Below are 20,370 nucleotides of genomic sequence, written 5' to 3'. Positions count from 1 at the left end.
GCGCGTTGTTTGCGACGGTTTGCGGCGGCGTGCGCGGCGCTTGGCGGCCGCGCCCGCGGCGGGAGGTGCGGCCCGGGGCGATGGCGGCGGCGGCGGGGGTGCGGGTGCTGCCCGCCTCGCCCAACTGGTACAGCAGCCGCTGCAGCGACGCGAGCAGCGATGGCCGCCTCTTCGGCTTCGCGGCGAGGCACCGCGTCTGCCTGCTGGATGTCGGCGGCGGCGCCGCCGCCCCCGCCTTTTACGGTAATGCCGCGACCCGCTCCTGCGGGGACCCCGGGCCTGCCGGCAGCCCCCCCCGGCCCCTGCCCCGACCCCCGCCTTTTATAGGAGCGTCCCGGCCCCGCGGGGCCGCCCCTCCGCCGGGAGCCGCCGTGCGCCGCTCGGGCACGTGGGGGACGGCGGGAGCCCCGGGGGGGGGGGGGGAGGAGGCGGCGGGTTTAGGAAGGTGCCGTGCGCTCACGGAGGGTCCCGTCGCGGTCTCTTGCTGTCGGTGCAGGAGAGCTCATCGGGCACACGGACAGGATCTCCGGGTTCGCGTTTTGCCACTGCCCCGGGCAGAGCGGCCTCTGCGCCAGCAGCTCCGACGACGGGAGCGTCAAAATCTGGGACACGGAGGCCCTGGCTCCGGTGGGGGAGTACAGCCTGCACCAGGTAGGGAGCCCACCGGGAGCCACCGCTGCGGGGACGGAGAGGGTGAGACAGAAGGAACTCACGGGGTGGGGTGAGGTGGGGTTTTTTAGGTCTTGCACACGAAGCAGGGTGGTGTTACTTTAGCAAAGGTGAGTTTCAAACTGGTGAAATTAAAACCGTTGAATGCTTCTGGCCAGCTTTTTGTTCTAGCCTTAGGTCTGCGGCGTTGCTACGTCACCTTAATAAGCTGTTGGTTACCATCAAAGCCTCAGTAAGCAAGTATGCTCGCAGTGCGTCCTCGTTGCCACTTAACCCAGCTCGCTTAAAATCTTTTCGGCAAGTTATTGTTCCACACAGGACAGACTAAGGACGTACATTTGAACAGCTACTGTGGCTCAGGACACCATATCGGCAAATATGTCAATCGTGCCAAAGCCCAAAAGAACTGAAACACTTTAGAACAAACTCAGCTGATGCTGGGGAGTACTCGCAGATTATTTTCTGCCTGTTACTCTGTGTCAGACAGTGGTAAGACAGCTCTAAACGTATTCAATTCTCTTTCTTCAGAACGCGATCTCAGCGTTGCACTGGTCGCCTCTTGTGAAAGATCTGATTGTATCCGGTGATGAAAAAGGTATAATTGTTTGTTACTGGCACAACAGAAGTGACAGCCAGCAGTTTTTCCCAGAGCCTCGGACAATTTTTTGTCTCACTTGTTCTCCTCATCATGAAAACCTGGTGGCGATTGGGTAAATACTCATTACGTTTTGTTTTCTATTCTTCTTCTGCAAGAACCTTATTGTGAATTTTTGCTACACAGTTGTAAGGTTAATTTTAAGAGGTTTTGCTATACAACTAAATTAGAAATAACATTCAGATTTGAATAATAGACCTGCAAGACACAGAAATCTATAACAATGTAAGGGTCCAGGTTTGGTTTGCATCTTTGAAGTTTCTTAAAACTGTTGGGTTTTAATTAGACTTGACTGAAAGCTGTATTACTAATGAATTGCTGTCATTCTTGAAGCCCAACGTACTGATTGCACTTCTTGAAAAGGCAGCTGCAGGTACGCCGGTGCTGTACTGGAGCTCCCATGGACCCTTAGTCTGCTAGTCCCATTGCTGCTTGTGATTCGGCTCCCCTCTCTGTAATATGGGGATAGCGATCCTGGTAAAGAGCTCGGAAATCGAGTCAGATGTTACTCCACAAGGATCCAAGAATCTCTTCGTTAATTTAAATCTCTATTTTTAGGTACAGGGATGGCATGGTGGTTATAATTGATATCAGCAGGAAAAGAGAAGTACTTCATCGGCTAAGAGGCCATGACGATGAAATACATTGTCTGGCCTGGTGCCCTGTGCCTGGTGAAGAAAGGTTACCTGCTTGGCAAGATGAGCTCCAAGGTACGTAGAAGCGATCAATAGTTTGTGAAGTGATTTTTAGTTCATATAAATGACCTTCTAGAGAACCGAATTCCTCATAGAAAGTCAGCAGCTAAGCAAAGGCAGCTGATAAGTTCAATAAAGTGTGTTCTGATACAAATCAATGTATTTTCAGTTAATTTTTATAAAGCTTTGAATTTTAAAGTATAATAACGTGACTTCAATGGTATTCAGTAGTTCCTTCAGAGGAAGGCAAAGTTCCGAACGGGGAGCTGACACAGGACACAACCACGAAGAAAGGTTGTTACCTGGCTTCGGGAAGCAAAGATCAGACCATACGCATATGGAGCTGTACTAGAGGCAGAAGTAAGTAAGATTAATAATGTGAGATAAACAATAACAATATGGTGGAAGAGGTCTTCTCTAACAGCAGCCTTCATTTGCTAACTTGATGGTTTAAAGCATGGGGAGCGTACTTAAAGCTTCAGATTCGCAGGACTTCTTTTTCTCTCAGAATTTTGATGTACTAGGTCTAGATGATCCCTCTTGGTTCCATAGGTGTAATGACTTTGAAGTTGCCACCCACGAAGAGAAGAGGTGGAGCCGTTGATCCTGCTGTTAAAGAGCGCATTTGGCTGACTGTTCACTGGCCTTCTGGCCGTTCCACAGAAATTGTCTCCAGCTGTTTTGGGTAAGTAGGGCACACAGCAGCCTGGGTACTGTCAGTAACTGCAGATTCATTTATTAATACTTAAGGAAGAACCGGGTAGGAAACGTTGACACTCCCTTCCTCCTTCCTTCCGGGTATAACTGGAGAGAAGACAGGCCGAGAGTTAAAGTGGGAGTTCAGACTTCTAGAAAACTACTATTTGTCCCATAATTTGTCTGATAATCTAACCGAATATTGACTGCTAATGGTACTAACTATATTTTTGCCCATCTACTGGGAGAAAATGACATGTCAGTTTTCAGTGTGGATATCTACGGATATCATTTGCAGGGTGGTGGTTGTGTGTGTGTATCTGTGCATAGGCGCATGTAGTGCATGTGTGTCTAGCTGTATTACTCTTGCAGCATGTATACACGTAATACAGTCCGTATATAGCCTATATTATTCTTTTGAAGTGAACAATGAAGTACACACTTTAAATTTTGCAGAGGAGAACTGCTACTCTGGGATTTGACCCAATCTGGAAAACGCAAGTGGACACTTCTAGGATCTTCGGAAGGACAAAATCACTCCCGTATTGTGTTCAATCTGTGTTCTGTGAAGCGTCAAGACAAAGAGCTCCTGTTTTCCATTTCAATGGACAGAGATGTAAGAACCATTTATAAAATTAACATAAAAATAGAAGTACCTATACAGTTTAACTGAGCAAGGCTACCCTTTTTAGGGCCACAGATTTTCTCCTGAAGTGGGTTTATTGCAGCATTTTATAACATCGTTGCTTAAAATTTGTTCTGAGCACAGGTTGTGTAGATTTTTGTTAGTTTATAAGCTCAGGCTCTTACCACGGTGGAGTGAATGATCATGACGTTCTGGACTTGAATGGTAAGCATTTAATAAAGGGATCTTACCATCTCTTTTTCCTGTATGTTTCATTTTAAAAAGGCCTACTTTTCCTTCTTAAAATCGTTTATTTGTACAAACTAAAGCTTTTTTTCTTTTTAACTTTTTGCCTTTTACAGGTAGCAGAGTGCCTCCTATTTTGAAGTCAGAAGAGGACCACAGTATTAAAATACAGTCATCTGGTCCATTCCATTACAGTCTTCCAACTAGTACAGCCCTGTCTGTGACATGCAGTCCTCTGGGTGCAGATCACATACTATGTCAAGCCTTGAATTAGATCCTTCGATTTTTCGTCTCACTCATGCTTTGTTTTTCCTTGTCACACCAGTCACTCTATGTTTAACAGTTCCTTGTTCCTTAAATTTTCTTCAGGTGAAGTGCTGGGACCTATCAACTCTCAATTGCAGCTGGACCATGCCCTCGCTTGGGGGATTTGTCTATAGTCTTGCCTTCTCCCCTGTGGACACAGGCTGTCTTGCCATCGGTGTTGGAGACAGCATGATCCGGGTGTGGAATACTTTGTCCATGAACAATATTTATGATGTTAAAACCTTCTGGCAAAGCATAAAGTCCAAGGTTACAGCAGTAAGTGTGCTTTTGATTCCCCCCCTTTTTTTTTCCCTTGCCTTTTCTCTTCTTTTCACTCCATTTTTTTCTTTCAAGAAAATCTTTCTTTCTCTTTCACTCTGAAGAAGGTTTTTCCCAACTAAAGATATGTAAAGCCAAGTTGTTCCTTTTGTACTCTATTTATTTGGTATGCAATACATTTCAGAATCTGGCAACAAATTTTTAGACCTTTTTACAGCCCTAGATGCTTGCATTACATTTAGTGATAATCAGCTGAAGTCCAGCTGGCTGTTACATTACTTTTTCACTTTTATCCTCCTTTGCGATCCTTCCTTGCTTCATCCATGGTTTCCCTTGCTCTGCTAGGAAGTTTGACATGCACGAAAACCAACATGGACGTATTCAGTTTGGGTTTGACCAGCAGTTGGCCAGAGGCTACTGCCTGGTAAAATTGCTGGCAGCAGTAAAACATGGTAGTTATTCTTGTTCACACCGAAAGTTTTCTTACCATCCTACAATATTCTCCGCTTCTATTTTGTAGTGTAGATGTCAAATAGTATTTTAATGATTTTAGTCCCTTTCATCTTATCCCACAATAGCTGGTAGGGGGAGAGCCTGTGATACTCAGAGCGGCGTGATCAAATCAAGTGGGTGTAGTTGGAAGGGTGGGTATAAGGGATGGTGCTTGCTCATCAGTTTCAGCGTTTTCCTTTTGTTTATTATTTAGAAATAAAGTGTCTGTAGCTTGTGTCATTATGGGTCTCTTTCTGTTTTGCTTGCAGTTATCCTGGCATCCAACTAAGGAAGGCTGCTTGGCTTTTGGAACAGATGATGGAAAAGTTGGCATATTTGACACCTTCTCCAGCAGGTAAGAAAGTAGCTTTCAAATTCATTAGTGTCAGATCCTGCTGGCATGTTGCCATGCATAGGTGGTGTGGTCTTTCCTGAGGTATCTCTACTATTAGACAAGAGTAGGATTAAATTAAAACTAGTGAAACAGTTCGATTTTCAGTGCCTTTTCAGCTCTTCGTTATGTCTGGCAGTTTCTGAGGTAATCTTACTCAAATTGCATGACCAGAGATCATCTGTGGGAGGATATCAGTCAAGGAAAACTTTAGCCAGAAAGACATTTTCAGAGAATGAAGAGCAACATGCAGGTGCAGGTCATCAGGACAGTTTTGTTATGTTTTTAGTAGTCTCCTACAGGAGAAGTTAAAGAAGGCTTGGTTGAGCCATTGCTTTAGTATGTTATAGCACATGGTGTCTGTTTTCACCACTGGAAATATGTTGCTTTGAATTTTTTTGAATTTTTTAAATTTGTTTTCCCTTTGCTGAAAGCTGACTGCCCCTCCTTCCTTATCTTCCTGTCCAGTGCTAAGAATAAGCCACCTCAGATCTCCAGTACTTACCACAAGAAGACTGTGTACACATTAGCCTGGGGGCCTCCAACTCCTCCTCTGTCTTCTGGTGAGTCTTCCAGCGCCTTGTGACAAAGTAGGTCATCCATGCAGAGCACACAGATGGCATGAAGTTGGTATGCCCTCCCTTCTTAGGAAAAGGAGCCCCATTTGCTTGGTAGCAATCCTTTCTAGCAGCTAAGAATGCATTCTGCTTGAGGAATTGTTAATAGTTTTGCAAGGGAGCAAAACAATTTCTTCTAGTTTTTGAATTCTAGTAGCTTCAGGAAATAGGTGGGAGTGGAATACTACACCTCTGCGCTTACCTCTGGGTATTACAGACCAGTAAGTGTCTGCACAGACTTCCTGCAGTAACTGCGTCGGATCAGATATGGGTTCCTTAGCTCCAGAAGTAGGTTTCTACCATTTGAACTAAACGGAACAGCTCCATTAGCTCTTCTTACACAACTTGAATTTTTTAAGGACCAAACTTTAAAGGGAATTTTAATGCTTGCAGTGATTGTGCTATGGAGAGATCTACTGGTAGAAAAGAGAGGTCCTTTCAGAGGACTGTGTTGTGAGAATTTCTTGCTGCCAGATCAGGGGCAATCGAAGCATGTATATAGCCTTTTAAAATAATGTTTTGATTTATAGTGGCAGTGATTACTTCTGCTAAGACTGATGGAGAACATAGTATATTTAGGGTTTTTTTCGCTGTTTGATAGGAGGAGAAGGTGAACAGCCCTCTGTAACTTTATATAGTTGTGCTGGAGAAGGTATTGTTTTTCAACACAACCCCTGGAAGCTTAATGGAGAGGCAAATGACATCAACAAAGTCATCCGAGACACTAATTCAATCAAAGTGAGTATGATTTGGGGTTTTTTTTATGGATTCGTGGTAACTATGTCATAGTTTCTATGGGCTTGTAGTTGTAGGTTTCTGATTCTGCCTTCATGATGAATTTGTAACAAATAAAAAATTTGAAACCCACAGGCTCCACAGGTGAACTTCAGAGACACTTATTGACTCAAACTATTTAAACAGTTTATGTGTTTGCCTCTGAAAAAGGGTCTTTTTTTTCCCCCAGTCTGTTCCTGGCATCAGTTACTTAATTTTCTACTGTGTAATTTACTTAACCAGAAAAATTGACGCATAGAGTTTGATTTTTAAAGCTGTGTGTGGCTGTTTAAAATAATTAGTTCATACAGAGCTTTTCAGTTTCAAAGCACTTCAAGTAATATCCTGAATAAAGTCATAGCTTGGATTGCATGGTGGGCATGCGTGAGTTAACTACCTCAACTTCTCTAGTTCTCATTTCAAACGTTAACTTTTTTAAATAAATGTTGCAGTAAAGGCAGTCATGATTTTGCAGGAGTCTGTTTCCATTTACACTGCAGCTAATGCAGTGTGGTTGGTGATAACTGACCACAACATCTTCTCAAGTATGATCGGTCATTTCTTAGTTGAAAGTACAAAAGAAGTGAAGTGGGTTAGATCTTCAGTTGCTTTAAGTCAGCGTAAGTCAACTGAAGTCAATCAAACTATATTGATTTATGTCAGCTGGGTTTTGGCTTCTTCCTTGAGTAGAAGACTCACTGGGGGTTAAGAGACTAATGTCACAGGCGATGAAACGATCATTTTTAGGCATCTAAATTGTACGTAGCTTTCATCTGAATTAGAAGGAATAGAAATAATTACAAGTAAACTTTTGATTTCTCTTGAAAGATGATAGAATTTGCTTGCAATGCCTGGGACTTTCCAAGGAGCATAAAGGGATCGAGCGTCACGGTCCTGTTGGAATCCAGACAAACTTCCTTTGAGACATTTCACTGAACTGATACAAAGAATCACTGGTTCTCGCATCCGTTCATTCAGTCCTTCTTCATTGCTCAAGCTTATGTCACTGCTACAAAATGCAGTGGACCCTTCTGTGACTTTCATTTTGCAGACTAATTGCAACCCTGTGCAGTTGCCAGTCTTGTTCTGTTGAATGTATGCAAGAGAGATTTAATAGTTTTTGGCAATAGTTGTGTCTTCTTTTTACAGCACAAACTGCCTGCACGTACAGAGATCAGCTGGAAACCAGATGGCAAACTCTTGGCTCTTGGCAATGAAGATGGGTATGTTTCACTTGTAGGTTAAGGCTGTGTATGTGTTGATCCTGACTAGAATCACTGTAGTGAAGCAAACGTACTTTTTGTTGCCCTGGTTTGTCTCTGTTCTTTCACTGCCAATGTATTTGAATTGTGATAATACAGCATTCCTTGTTGTTACTTGATTTAGCTGCTCTTGGCATGGAGGATCCACATCATCATGTTAAATTATTTTTCAAGGATCCACTCATGGTTAAAACGCACTTTTGCTGATGTACTAAGAAAGGGTTTGAGTTGAATCCAGAAAAGAAAAACTTAGTTACTCTGTTTCATGTTCTGTCATTCTTCTCATGCAGGATAATGAAAAGAAAAAATCCCATTTTCACTGACTGGTGGATTTCTTACAGTGTTGTTCTTACATTTTCAGCTCAATTGAAATATTTCAGGCACCAGAATTGAAGTTGCTCTGCACTATCCAGCAACATCATAAACTGATTAACGCTATTCGTTGGCATCATGAGCACGGGAGCCAGCCAGAGCTGAGTTACTTGATAGCTTCAGGCTCAATCAATGCTACTATTTATGTGCATAATCTGAAGAGCGTCGTAGGTAACGGTTTGCAGATTATATTCCAATTCTTGGCATCTTGTTTTCGTTTACTCCTGGTTTGTCTTGCTGGCCATACTTGATCCTTTTCTTTTTTCTTTCAGAGAGCACGTCGGAAAGTCCTTTGACAATAACAGAGCCTTTTCGAACGCTGGCTGGGCACACAGCTAAAATCACAAGTCTTTCTTGGAGCCCCCACCATGAGGGAAGATTGGTATCTGCTTGCTATGATGGCACTGCACAGGTATTGCTCCACAGCCACTCAGAAGTGTATTCCTTTTAGTTTCAAATCATCCATTCTGCAGTGTTCTAGAAATAAGCTGACTAAACAGCAAAGCTTCTTTTGTGAGATGAACTACTGAAGTACTGCAAATTTACCCTTGGTAACCATCTCCTGGTTCTGGATACCTGATAGGCAGGTATCCATGTTTTTTGCGACTTGCGAATTGATTTCTAAGTTCAGTCATTATCGTTTTAATATTAGCACTTTTGGATCCTTAAAAAAGAAAGATGTTATGCAAATGTATCGATGCAAACAAAGGAAGCCCTGAATTTTCTCCATTTGCATGTTGGTATTTGAAATACCTGTGCAAACGCCCTAAAAGAGAAGCTCCTACAAGTGCAAATCACTGAAGAGAAAATGCAGACTATTAGGGGAAGATGGGACTTTCTGAGTAATTGGATTTCTTTCTTGTTTATAAGGTATGGGATGTTATGAAGGAAGAGCCACTCTGCAACTACCGAGGGCACCAGGGCCGGCTGCTGAGTGTCCAGTGGTCACCAGTGGATTCAGATTCTGTTTATACAGGAGCAGATGATTTTTCTGTTCACAAATGGCACATCTCAAAGCAGGAGCATACACGGCCTCCTCAGGGTAAGTATATTCAAACAGAAGATCCTTTCCTGAAGATGATGTTGGAGCTTGGAAATAGAGAGGGTTGCCACATTGAAATGGTATGATAAGTTCTTATGCTGAATTCCAAATCTGCCTGCTACCTCTTCAGGAATAAACTGTCTCTAGGTTTAAATTGAGTCGTATCCTTATTTGGAAACTAAATGTTGATCTTGAGAGACAGACAGCTGATACACTAAAAATCTCTACAGATAATATCAGGGTAACTTTTGCAACCTTTTACAGGCAAAAAGAGTATAGAATTAGAGAAAAAAAGAAGTATGCAACCAAAAGTCAAAACCAAGAAGAAGAAAAAGCCTATAGGAAAGAGTCCAGCCAAGCAGGATCTAAGTGATGCCGTAAATGGAGATGAGAGCGCGAAGGAAATGTTGCTAGAGGAAAATGGAGTGTCAGACCATGAAGGAGAAAAAGAAGCTCAGGAGGCAGAGTTGCCTGATAAAGTCTCCGTGACTGGTAATAATCAAATCATCTTAGTTCAATGGTTCCCAGACTGTTTAGCCCTCAGAGCATCACCAAGTTTAATATTTTCATGTAGATTTTGTCATAATACGGTTTTATTGAAGTAGTCCACTTGAAGGAAACACGGTTCTGGAATGCCTTTCATAATTTTCTAAACTAGTTTGGGATTAATTGTCTTTTAAATAAGAAGATTATGGCCTAACAAGTAAAGTTACTGTGTTTGGCTTGAAACCATGTCATTTTTGATCAATGTTGCCTTCTGGTGATAAATCTTATAATACTGGTGGACCTTCATTAGTGTCTGTTGACATCTTATTTAACTTTCTGACAGTTCTGTAATGTTTTCTTAGTATTTCCTTTCCCTAAAAAGCTGTGAAGTTCTATGGCAAAGCAAAGCTTGATTTCTCTATATTTCGAAATTAATGTAATGGAATGTGAATATGTCAAGTATTCTGCTATGGGCTTTTCCATATATTGTTTTTCCTTTTTTTTTATCACTTACCTCCACAGTGTCCAAGGATACATCTACATCTGCATATGATTATTCTTCATTCTTGCCAAAGCCTTTTGTGACCCAGAAAGCCACTCCTGTGAAAAAGGATCCACCTAAAGAAAAACCGAGTTAGTATGTTTCAGGGACTTTTAACAGTCCTGCATCAAGGCAGAGTTCCTCATTCTAGGCTTCTGTTTGGCTGCAGCTTCCCTTCCTAATGTGACACCAAATAAGTGCCAGAGAAAGAAGAGCGTGCTTTTAAAATCTCTTAAATGTTTTAAGTTGCTGCTTCTTTTATTTGCCCTGCTTCTCAAGTCAATTGAGTAGTTGTTTAATGTGGGCTTAGATACTGCCTTTTAGTTGCTAGTTTCATTCCAGGCAAGATGGGCGGAAAAATACGCAAAGTGATCAGTATTCAAAAGTCATAATAGAGTTGCATAATAGAGATGCATGTGGCACTTGAGCATCTGGTTTTTGTTTTTCTGTGTGAGGAAGAGGGGGTTTTGGAATACGTTGGAGAGTTCTGCTGTAGGAGACTCTTGTAACCGTGCAGCAGTGACTAAAATGTGTCTGATTTTCCAGCTCCTGATGCCTCTCTGAAGAAGAGGAAGCCTCGTTCTATTCTACCCTTCAGCACATTCATGGATCACAGATCAAAAGATGAATTGCATCAGGACTGCTTGAGGCTGGCTACATGTCTGAAAACCAAAGGTATCAGTCTAAAACTAAAATACTTAGAGGGTAGGTGCTCTAAAGTATTCAGAAGCATGTGTCCAAGGACTTGACTTTGACCACTAGGCATTATTTTTTTTAAATCTTTATCAAAGTGTGTGACTAGTTGTGGTCTCTTATCGAACTTCTCTTGCAGTGTTTCAGCGCTCTGTAGCCACTCCAGACAGGTTTTGAGTAGGATCCTATGTTGTGGAGATAGGGTAGAACTGTCTGCATACGTGCAAAGTGTTTTTCACCTTCAGAAGTATAATATGGACAGGAGAAAATAAGCTATGAGGGAGACGTTTGTATTCTCGCAGTATTGTTCCTTAGAGCATGCAAAGGAATGTGCTATGTTTGATTTTGAATAAATGTTCTGTACAAACATGGTCCTTCTAATCAAAGTGAGATGTAAGTTCTAAGCGTTGATCTGCAAATTGTTAAATCTGCTGTACAGGAAAGAAAGTAGAAGACATAAATATTTGCCAACAGTTGAGTGTAATGGAGTGGTACAGCCACTTGGCAGGTCCCAGTTCCTAATGTTGTACCAGATCTTAAATATTCATTCTTTTTACCTGGTTTAGATAATAATGAAGATGTGTCCCCTGACCTCAAGGATCGCATCCACTTGGGGCTGTTCACAGACAGGGCTTCTCTGCACAAGATGATTGATGTGGAAGGTAAGTGGAATAATGAATCCACTTTGCCAATATGTCCATTGTAACTGTTATATTCAAGGAGAAAACAAATTGGGAAAAATACTTGCATCTTCTTTACTGTGGATTAGTGTAGGATTAAGAATGCAGGTCTATGTGCGAAGAAGACAAGACATACTTTTCCCAAATAGTTTTTACATCTTTCAGATGCAAACCTGCAATACCTTAAGCTAGAATAATCTCACTTTTGCCAAGTTATTTTACTATGGCAAATAATGCTATTGCACTGAGGCTGATAGGAAGTGTGTTTGCTTCCAACAGGAAAACATCACTTGGAGAACGGGCATCCAGAGCTCTTTCAGCAGCTCATGTTGTGGAAAGGAGATATGAAGGGTGTCCTCCAGGCAGCTGCTGAGAGGGGAGAGCTAACAGACCAGCTGGTAGCAATCTCACCTATGGGTATGTTTGCTCTTGTAACACATAAGCAGATGGAATTCGCTGCCAAGGTTAGCCTCATTCTGATTGTTCTGGGTTGGAAACTCACGATTGTTCGAGACTGGGAGGAAGTTGCTTCTTTAATTGCCTGGTAACAAAAATCAAACACAAAACATATCCTGTTTATGACAAAGACCTGGATGTTTCCACAAGCACCCTTAGGCTGGGATAGCAGGGAGTAGAGTGGTCTCCTTTGGGACTTCTTGAAGGAGCAGGCCCATCCTTCCAAGCACAAAGTTGGTTCTTTGTAATATGTAGCAGTCCTTCCAGCTTGCTATTGGTTTAAATACGCTTTTAAGTTATTTTACTGGTAGTGAAGTCCTACAGTCGTGTTCAAGCCCTAGCTTTGCCCTGTTCCATTCCCGCATTGACTTGTATTAGGATGGTTAAGAAACAAGAAACTAATCTGGGGCAGAAAAGAGGTATATGTTGAAGAAACCAGTGATGATGTCATCCCACAGGAATTCTTCCAGTTTTAAAAGTTTGCCTCCAATTGTATTGCCTTCTCTTTTGCAGTTGGATATCAGGCCTGGGTTTGGACAGTAGAAGCCTTTGCGAAGCAGCTGTGTTTTCAGGAGCAGTATGTGAAAGCTGCCTCCCATCTCCTGTCCATCCATAAAGTGTGTGAGGCTGTTGAGCTCCTGAAAGTGAACCATTTTTACAGGTTGCTGTATATTTATGTTTAGGATTTGCTCTTGTTTTCTAGTGGGGTAGATCTGACATTTTGGTTCACTTTTTGTGCACGGTCAATTAACTTTTCTATCTGGTTTCTCTTATGTGCATTAGAGAAGCAATTGTAATTGCTAAGGCCAGGTTGCGTCCAGAAGATCCAATTCTGAGGGATCTCTACACCAGTTGGGCAGCTCTGTTAGAGAAAGATGGTCATTATTCCATGGCCGCCAAATGGTGAGTGTTACTGGGAAGAAGACAGAATTGGTTCTATGCCTGAAATAAAGAAGGTTCTTGGGTTTGTAGCAGCTGAAATCTGTTAACTGGTCTGGTCGTTATTTGTCTAAGGTGCTTTCTGAGCCTGATCTCACTAGACTCCCTCTAGAAGCTCCAGAGGGCAGTTCAGAGCAGAAGATCCAAATGCCATACTACGGTAGAGCCGCCTCTTTCCATAGACATTACTGGAAGTCTTTGAAAACTAGTCTAGCAAGGCTTAAGATTAGGATGTATACGAAAAGACTACGTGATGTTTCCAGCCTTTCCACTGGAAATGTGCAGTGCAACAGTTCATCTTGAGTTTCTTGAGGCCTTAGCTAATATCTAATCACTGGGTTACCCTCCTCCAAGTAGAGTGTTTCAAATTTGTGACTACCAAAAATTACTAATAACACTTGCAATATTTTATCTGGAATAGTGTCCTTTGCTTGATGCTGGTTTCAGTTCCGGCATTTTTGAGGGTGTTCACACTTGTGAAAGGATTCAGATGAAATCCAGAGAAATGCAGTAGGGATAAACTACTGCATATAACCTTTGTCTCTTGAATCTATTTATTTCTATTTCTCATCCAAGCCATGCGTGGTATGCACACCACCAGAGGTTTCAGTCCAGGTTATTAGGCTGTGTGACTTTCCCTTTGTAGCTTTGCATCAGATCAGGTGCCGTATGTCTATATTAAACTTTGGTAAGGCAAAGTGATGAGAGCTCTGAGAACCTGTAGAAAATACAGGTTTATCTTCATTTGTATGTTTGTGCCATTGTGTTGCAATACAATTTAAGAACAGTATTTTAGTACTAATCAAGTTGATTTGCTTTTATCTCTTTTCAGTTATTTGGGGGCTTCCTCACCCTACGATGCAGTTAAAGTGTTGGCAAAAAAGGGGGATGTGACATCCCTTAAAACTGCTGCTGAGCTTGCGCTGATATCTGGAGAGGAGAAGTTGTCAGCAACTTTGTCTTTCAGATGTGCCCAAGACCTGCTATTATCCAGGAACTGGGTGGGAGCTCAGGAAGTCCTTCAGCAACATAAAACTTTATTTGTGAGTCTGGTCGTTTCCTTTCTGCTTTCTTTAGCGTTGTCTCTCTCCAGATTAGCTTGGCACCGCTTCCCATATGTTAATAGTCCACAGGTAGTCCTTTGAGCTGGTTTTGCCTCCAAATATTTTTCTAGAAGTTTATTGCAATGACCCTCTGAAAAAAGCACATGCCTTTGCAGAGGCAAAGAGCCCATGGTGGGGAGGCACGCAGGCTCTATGCTTGTTAGTTATATGAAAGGTAGTGGAGAAAAGTGGGATTTTTTTTTTAAGTATGTAATAATGATCATAAGAAGAAAGAAGCGAAGGAAAGTACTTGCTGTTTACATTAAAGGAACAAATGAGCTAACTGTAAGTCCATCTGCTGGAGGCTTAATCCAGAAATTCGTTTTTGTGCGGACTGAGAAGCAGGCGGCTAGCTTAGCTTGTTCTGAGGTTTCCTTCTGACCTTTAGAGTTTCTGAGACTATCAGCATTGTTCTTTGGTAGCTGCAGTTGTGAAACAGTCTATCACCAACAAGCTGCTGCTAGCCATGATGTTCTTAAATTTGTCTACCTGCTGTCATCAGTAAGGGATTGTTTTTCTTTTAGCAGCAGCTCAGTGCTCTTTTCTTTTTTTTTTTTTTCTTGTTAAAGGGACAAAGACTTGTTTTCTGCCTTAACGAACTGCTTTGCAAGTGTCTTAGTGAAAGAAATCCCTGTGACCGAAAAAGCCCCGTGCCTCCCTGTTATCACAGCTGGGAGCTGAACAGAGAGGCCTCATTTTTTGAGATGGTGACAGAAGTGTGGCAGAATGTATTGGGCATGGACACCACTGAACAAGCCACGTGTGCACAGGAGCAGCTGCGCAGTATTGAGCATCCTCCTTCTACCAGCAACACACACCCAAAGCAGGTAAATGGATTTAGATCTGTATACACACTAAGCCTTACTATGGCATACACAGTAAAACACAGCCACTTTGTGGTGGTGTGCCAGCCATTCCCAGGGGACTGATGTCTGCACCCTGCTGCAGGATGAGGTTATAGTCTGGGAGAAGTAGATGATAAGACAGCTGGGATGGTTTGCGTAGCCACCAGTTTGTTTCTGCATTTGTTTCTGCGCAGGGTAAGAACTGACATACGGTGTCAGTGATGAGCACCGAGATCACTGAGATGTGCCAGCTGGGTGGGAGTGATTGGCACAGCTGAGTAGTCTCAGCGGTGATTCAAGGTTTTATGTCGAACTGTTAGGAGAGGCAGGGCTGCTTGTTGTTAAAATATCCTGGAGTTCAGAAGGTCTGTTCATAGACTGGTGCTCCTGCAGCTCTTCTTTCTGACCGCACTGAGTCACTGGCCTTTGGTGTGCTCCCACTTCTCATCTGTTTAGTAGGACACATGCAAGCATAGCTGCTGATTTTACAGTTATAAGTAATGTAAAAGAGCTCTATCTCCTGCGTGAAGGAGACTATGTAAATTGCATTGTTGTTAAAATTGCTTTTGGTTAAGTCATGTGCTTCTGGGCTCTTCCACAATGGTCATAAGCTGCAAGTAATTCATACTTGGCAGTAAAACTATTAATCATGCTGTCTGGTCCTTCCTGTAGGTGCTTTTCCATATCTCCCATGACCTGACCCTTGCAGCCCTGAGCTATCAGACTGCTACCTGGGATGAAGCAGTGAAAAGTATTCTTGGAGCTGTGACCCGCAGTTATGATGCTGGTAGCTTCACTCTGATGCAAGAGATTTGCAGTATCATCCTTCCTGAAGGTAAGTCTCTTTTTGTGTATCTCCTGGCACTGACAGATAGGGGGATCTTCCTTGTAAGCACAGCTGTGTGTCCATTAATATTACTAGGCATAATAATGTTTGGAAGGAGCAAGACATACCCATATATATGGAAACCTGTGGAATTTGGCTAGTGCAAGGGCTGTTGGGTGATCAAAATTCCTGATAGTGGAAGGAAGCTCAGCAGTGTCAGCTGGTGTGGGTGATGTAGGAAACTGAGCAAATTTTGTTCTGTAAGGGAGATGGGAACATTGGAAAGCTGTGTTCATCTCATAATTACAAATCACTCCAACTGGCCCTTCCCTTTATCCTCTGCAGAGTATGCAGTGCATTTATTTTGCGGCTCTCGATCATGTGCATATGCACATATCTTGATGTGCAGCTTGGGACCAAGAAAGTTTGCTGTAGATGAGGAGAACATGCAGTCTCATGCTAGCTAGAACAGAGTATTGTGTTTAAATAGATGCCAAAGATGTCTGCCTTTGCTTTTCTGCTTCCTGTACCACTCTGCCAGCATCTGAGTAAATCTCTGGTCTCCAGGATAGCCGTTCATTTACCAGATCTGGTCTTTTTCTTTGGAAATCTCTATGAACTAATTGTAATCCTTTTTTCATCATTAGGCTGTGATAACCTGAGACACAAACTGGACAGCACAAATTCTCAGAGCATGAACGCTTGCAGAAGTTTAGAGGGCTTTATGGCTTATGGACTGCTGTATGACCTCTGGTGGAATGCACCCAAAGACTCCCTTGTCTTGCCAAAGGCTGTTTTGGATCCTGTGCTGTGTCCTAGTGAGCAGACAGCTCTTGAGAAGAGTTACATTTCAGGTCAATCCTCCTCTGAAGAAACTCCTGATCAAGCTGCAGTTGAGATGGATGAAAACCTCTGCAATACAACTGAAGTTCGTAGGTGCGAGACAGAAAGTGACTCAAGAACTAGCTCAGTCGATTTAGTAGACAGTCAGTCAAAACTGAATGGCTGCGAAGTGCTTCTCTCAGAAGAGATTGCTGCTTTACAGAACACCCAGAGAGATATAGCTGAGGTCCAGCAGATTTTAGCAGATATGATCCACCAGCATCAGCAGCAGAGGAACAATCTCCAGGAAAACACAAATGGAAGCACCCAGGAAAGCAACCTGCAGCAGAATTCAGAGACTGAATCAGATAAACCATGCTCTGACAGCAACCAGATGAATTGGTAAGCTTCAGAACATGAATGAATGGATTGAAAAGCATTGCTTTTTTTGTGTGTTTGTGCAGCAAACTTCTTGCTTAGCTCAGATTGCCTTTAATCTCAAGCTTGTCACCCAGGGACACGTCAACATACAGCTCAAAAGTCTTGCATTTCCCTGGGGCTGAACTACCATGTGTATAAACTTACTACAGCTGATTAACTTCCTGGTACAAAGGGTGCGTTGGTACAGTGAATAAGCAGGGCAGCTTGAAAAGGGAAGGATAATGAAAAGGACAAGCATGATGCAAGAGGTCTGTCTCTTTGTTGAACAATTACTTGGGACTTTGGCAAGAACGAGCTAGAGTGTATAACACTTGTCCAACTCTCCTGTTGGGGCTATGCAGTCATTTAAGCAAAACAGTTACTCATGACACCTGCTCTTTTCTTGACAGTAAAGATGAAGTAAAGGAACCAATTACGCTCCCTGAGCTAACGAAGCAGCTTCTAAAAGCAAAGCAGAAACTAGCAGAATTTCCAGACAATTTAAAGGTAAGTAAGTTTTCAGAAGAGGCATTGTGGTTCTGAAAAAAGACCCTTTTTATAAGGGCAGCCTCATCATAGAATCCCTTTCATAGAGAAAGTAAGGAACAGTGACTTTCTTTGTGATCCTATGGCAATTTTGAGAGAGAATTGACACATGGCATCAGGGTGGTATTTTTCTTTCAAGCATAACTTTCTCCGTGCAGTTGGAAAGCGTAGGTAAAGCTCCTGCATGGGAGAACTCAATGGGATATTCTATATGAATTTCTCCCATGCATTTTAAAAGTAATCCCTTGCTACTTAGAATTATGTATGCAAAAACATTTTTGATAAACAGTGAAATCAGAAATTTAAGGTATAAAATGGCCTTTATAGATTAGGAACCGTAGAAACTACACATCACGTGTTTGAAAACAGCGTTTCCTAGGCTGTCTCATCCCCTCTGTTCTCTAGTCTATAATATAATTGAAGGTAATCATGGTGGTTGTGTAAGAGGGGGCAAACCTGGTTAAACGTGAGCTAATGTGCTGGAAGAAGAGAAAAAAATGCATCTGACTCATGACTGTCTGTTCCAAAGATACTACAAAGCAGTGTCTTTAGAGAGCTGGCTGCCTGAGTATGTTGTAGTTGAACAATTATAACTGAAAGAGTAGACATCATGTTCCCTTTTTGCAGGTTTTCCCGTTCCCCGACGTGCTGGAGTGCTGCCTTGTACTCCTTCACATTGGATCCCAGTGCCCTCCTGAACTACACGAACAGGCATTGGATCTCCTTAGGAAACACGGTAGCACTAATACTTACAAAAAGGCTGGCAGGAGGTTCTTGACATGACACTTTGAGACCAAACTGTCTCCCTTGAGCTGCCTACAGCTACTTAACACCAAGGCTGTTCTTTCTTCAAGTGAAGACTTGTTTTGATGGCTGTGGTTATTTTGGCTAAAACTACAAAAGCTCAGGTTTATATACAGACTCACTTGTGGTCATCAACTACTACTACTTAAGGAGATGAGAAATGAGAAAAGCAGTAAGTTGTGGGCTTGAACTGTATACAGGATTTTTGTATAGTCTTTTTTTATTTGTTGGAAGTTATGCTAATGAAAGCTCTTGCTATTTACATGTAAGAGAAAGAGTTTTGAGCAGCTATATCAGTCTTTCAGCAGAGGAATAGTAGCTGCCCCCAGGAAAAACAATGGTTTCTGTAAGCAAACTGACCCTTAAGCCAGTATTGTTCTTAAAAGCATTGTGAGTTTATTTTCCCTCCTTTAAATAAAGTCTTCTACCACCATGAATTGGCATTTAATTTGATGGATAGAAAACAGTATCAATCAAGGGCAAATGCATTAAAAATAAGCCTTTTTTTTTTTTCTTTTTTTTGTTAAATGTACTACATAAATCAAAATCAGTAGATAAAACGAGTGTGTGCTATGACAGCTTTGTGTGGTGAAGCCGTCAGTACAACATAAAAGGGCGGGCAAGATCTTTTATGTTTGTTTCCAGCATGACTGGCAAGAGATAAGGGATTTCTCTAGGTCAAGAGAAGTCCCTGGTTTTTGGCAACACCTGTGACTGAACAAACTGCTTTTTGCTACAGTGATGGTAAATCTGAGAAAAGCTGCTATTCTAGAAGTGCCAAAAACAATCCTAGATTCTGGAGTCTTGAACATGCAACATCTTGACCAGTCTTACAGCTTACCTAAAGGCTTTGACTGTCTTGTTAGAAAAACTAACTCTTCCTAAGAAGCCTTAGTGAACATAGCATCTATCTTAGTAATTTTAAATGCAGCAGAAAAGTTCATGGTAGGATGGGGGGGGTCGTGAATTTAGAAAGTTTGTAAGTACAATAAAGATTATTGTTTAAGAAAAGAAGTAGGAGGGATGGATTTTTTAGATCAAGAGCTGTTCCAGATTCTTCCAGCCAAAATGCCAATATTGATAGATTTCCTGCTCCAAGCTGAGTAAAGGCTCAGAACAACTTGAAGAGCAGTAGGTGAAAGCCAGGGATTATACTAAAAGAAGATCCTTCTGTAGATGTGTTAATCTGGTAAACTGTTGCCACTAATTTGAACTTCCTAAATTCTGGACAAAGTACTTGAAAACCAGGAAGGGGAGCTAGTGCGTAACCAAACAGCCCTCCTACACTTCAAGCAAGAACCACTAGAGTTTAAATGGAGCAGGAAAACTTCACACAGGACAGATGAGCAAAATGGATTTGTCACTTTAAGTGGCTATGCTGCACTGATAGAATACTTCACAATACTGCTAACTGTGCTGAGAGACAAGCAGAAAGAGAATACAAGTCCCACAAAGAGATCTTAAGTTCAATTTTCATCAGCTACTGTACAATAAGCTCAAAAGCAGATTTTACTAAGAACTACCCCAGTAGCACATCATAAATGGTAAAAGAAGAAAGAAACTTGAGCATCTTTGAACATGTATCGCTCAAATTCAGATTCCAAAGCCTGAACTTTGGGCATTTTAGTGCTTGATGGAAAATCCAAAACAAGGCCTGGTTTAAAAAAATTTATTTTACAAAAATTAAAAACAAGTAATATTTACAAGCATTTTAAATACCAGCTCTAACCCTCAACTTCTAATAATGGATTGTTTTTGTTTAAAATGCAAGATAAAGTCTTTAAAAATTTTAAGGTTTTTGTTTTTTTTAAGAAATGTCATTACAGAGCTGTTGAAAAAAAACATGCTATAGAATAGCTCATTTTTTAAAAAGTCAGAATCCCAAGTTGTTCCTCTAACTACTTTTCAGGTGTTTGGAATGAAGAGAAATAGAGCTGTTTTGTCTGTTGTTAAGCATATAGTAAAATTAGGGGCTGGAGAAGCAGGGGGGAGAAGAGGAACAAATATTTATCCATCTGCTGAACTACTTGTGTTGCAAGGAGAAGAATAAAATTTGTAGGTTAAGCTGAAGAAAACTGAAGTCAGAGT

General features: G+C 41.9%; 1 protein-coding gene across 1 annotated transcript; it reads left to right on the top strand.

Annotated features, from left to right (window-relative positions):
- The first annotated feature begins 80 nt into the window (after positions 1–80).
- GEMIN5 (gem nuclear organelle associated protein 5) lies at positions 81–18,719 on the top strand. The gene is made up of 28 exons (XM_076350427.1): positions 81–243; positions 497–651; positions 1,198–1,379; positions 1,883–2,034; positions 2,251–2,379; positions 2,572–2,704; positions 3,172–3,331; positions 3,956–4,168; positions 4,933–5,018; positions 5,523–5,617; positions 6,273–6,409; positions 7,595–7,668; positions 8,069–8,250; positions 8,352–8,491; positions 8,950–9,121; positions 9,386–9,613; positions 10,130–10,240; positions 10,695–10,823; positions 11,408–11,503; positions 11,801–11,938; positions 12,491–12,638; positions 12,761–12,880; positions 13,749–13,959; positions 14,589–14,846; positions 15,537–15,699; positions 16,338–16,914; positions 17,343–17,439; positions 18,106–18,719. Exons 1-28 carry the CDS (start codon positions 81–83, stop codon positions 18,259–18,261), a joined length of 4,605 nt encoding a protein of 1,534 aa, XP_076206542.1. The 3' UTR covers positions 18,262–18,719.
- Positions 18,720–20,370: the final 1,651 nt, after the last annotated feature.

Source organism: Aptenodytes patagonicus, chromosome 12 (genome assembly GCF_965638725.1).
Source record: "Aptenodytes patagonicus chromosome 12, bAptPat1.pri.cur, whole genome shotgun sequence".
Taxonomy (NCBI): domain Eukaryota; kingdom Metazoa; phylum Chordata; class Aves; order Sphenisciformes; family Spheniscidae; genus Aptenodytes; species Aptenodytes patagonicus.
Note: the sequence above shows the minus strand (reverse complement) of the source record. Positions and strands in the feature narration are given on the sequence as shown.

Coding starts and splice junctions, on each gene's coding strand:
- GEMIN5 (XM_076350427.1), top strand. CDS start 81: ATGGCGGCGGCGGCGGGGGTGCGGGTGCTGCCCGCCTCGCCCAACTGG. Junction 10,241..10,694: donor TCCACCTAAAGAAAAACCGA/GTTAGTATGTTT, acceptor CTGATTTTCCAG/CTCCTGATGCCTCTCTGAAG. Junction 17,440..18,105: donor AATTTCCAGACAATTTAAAG/GTAAGTAAGTTT, acceptor CCCTTTTTGCAG/GTTTTCCCGTTCCCCGACGT.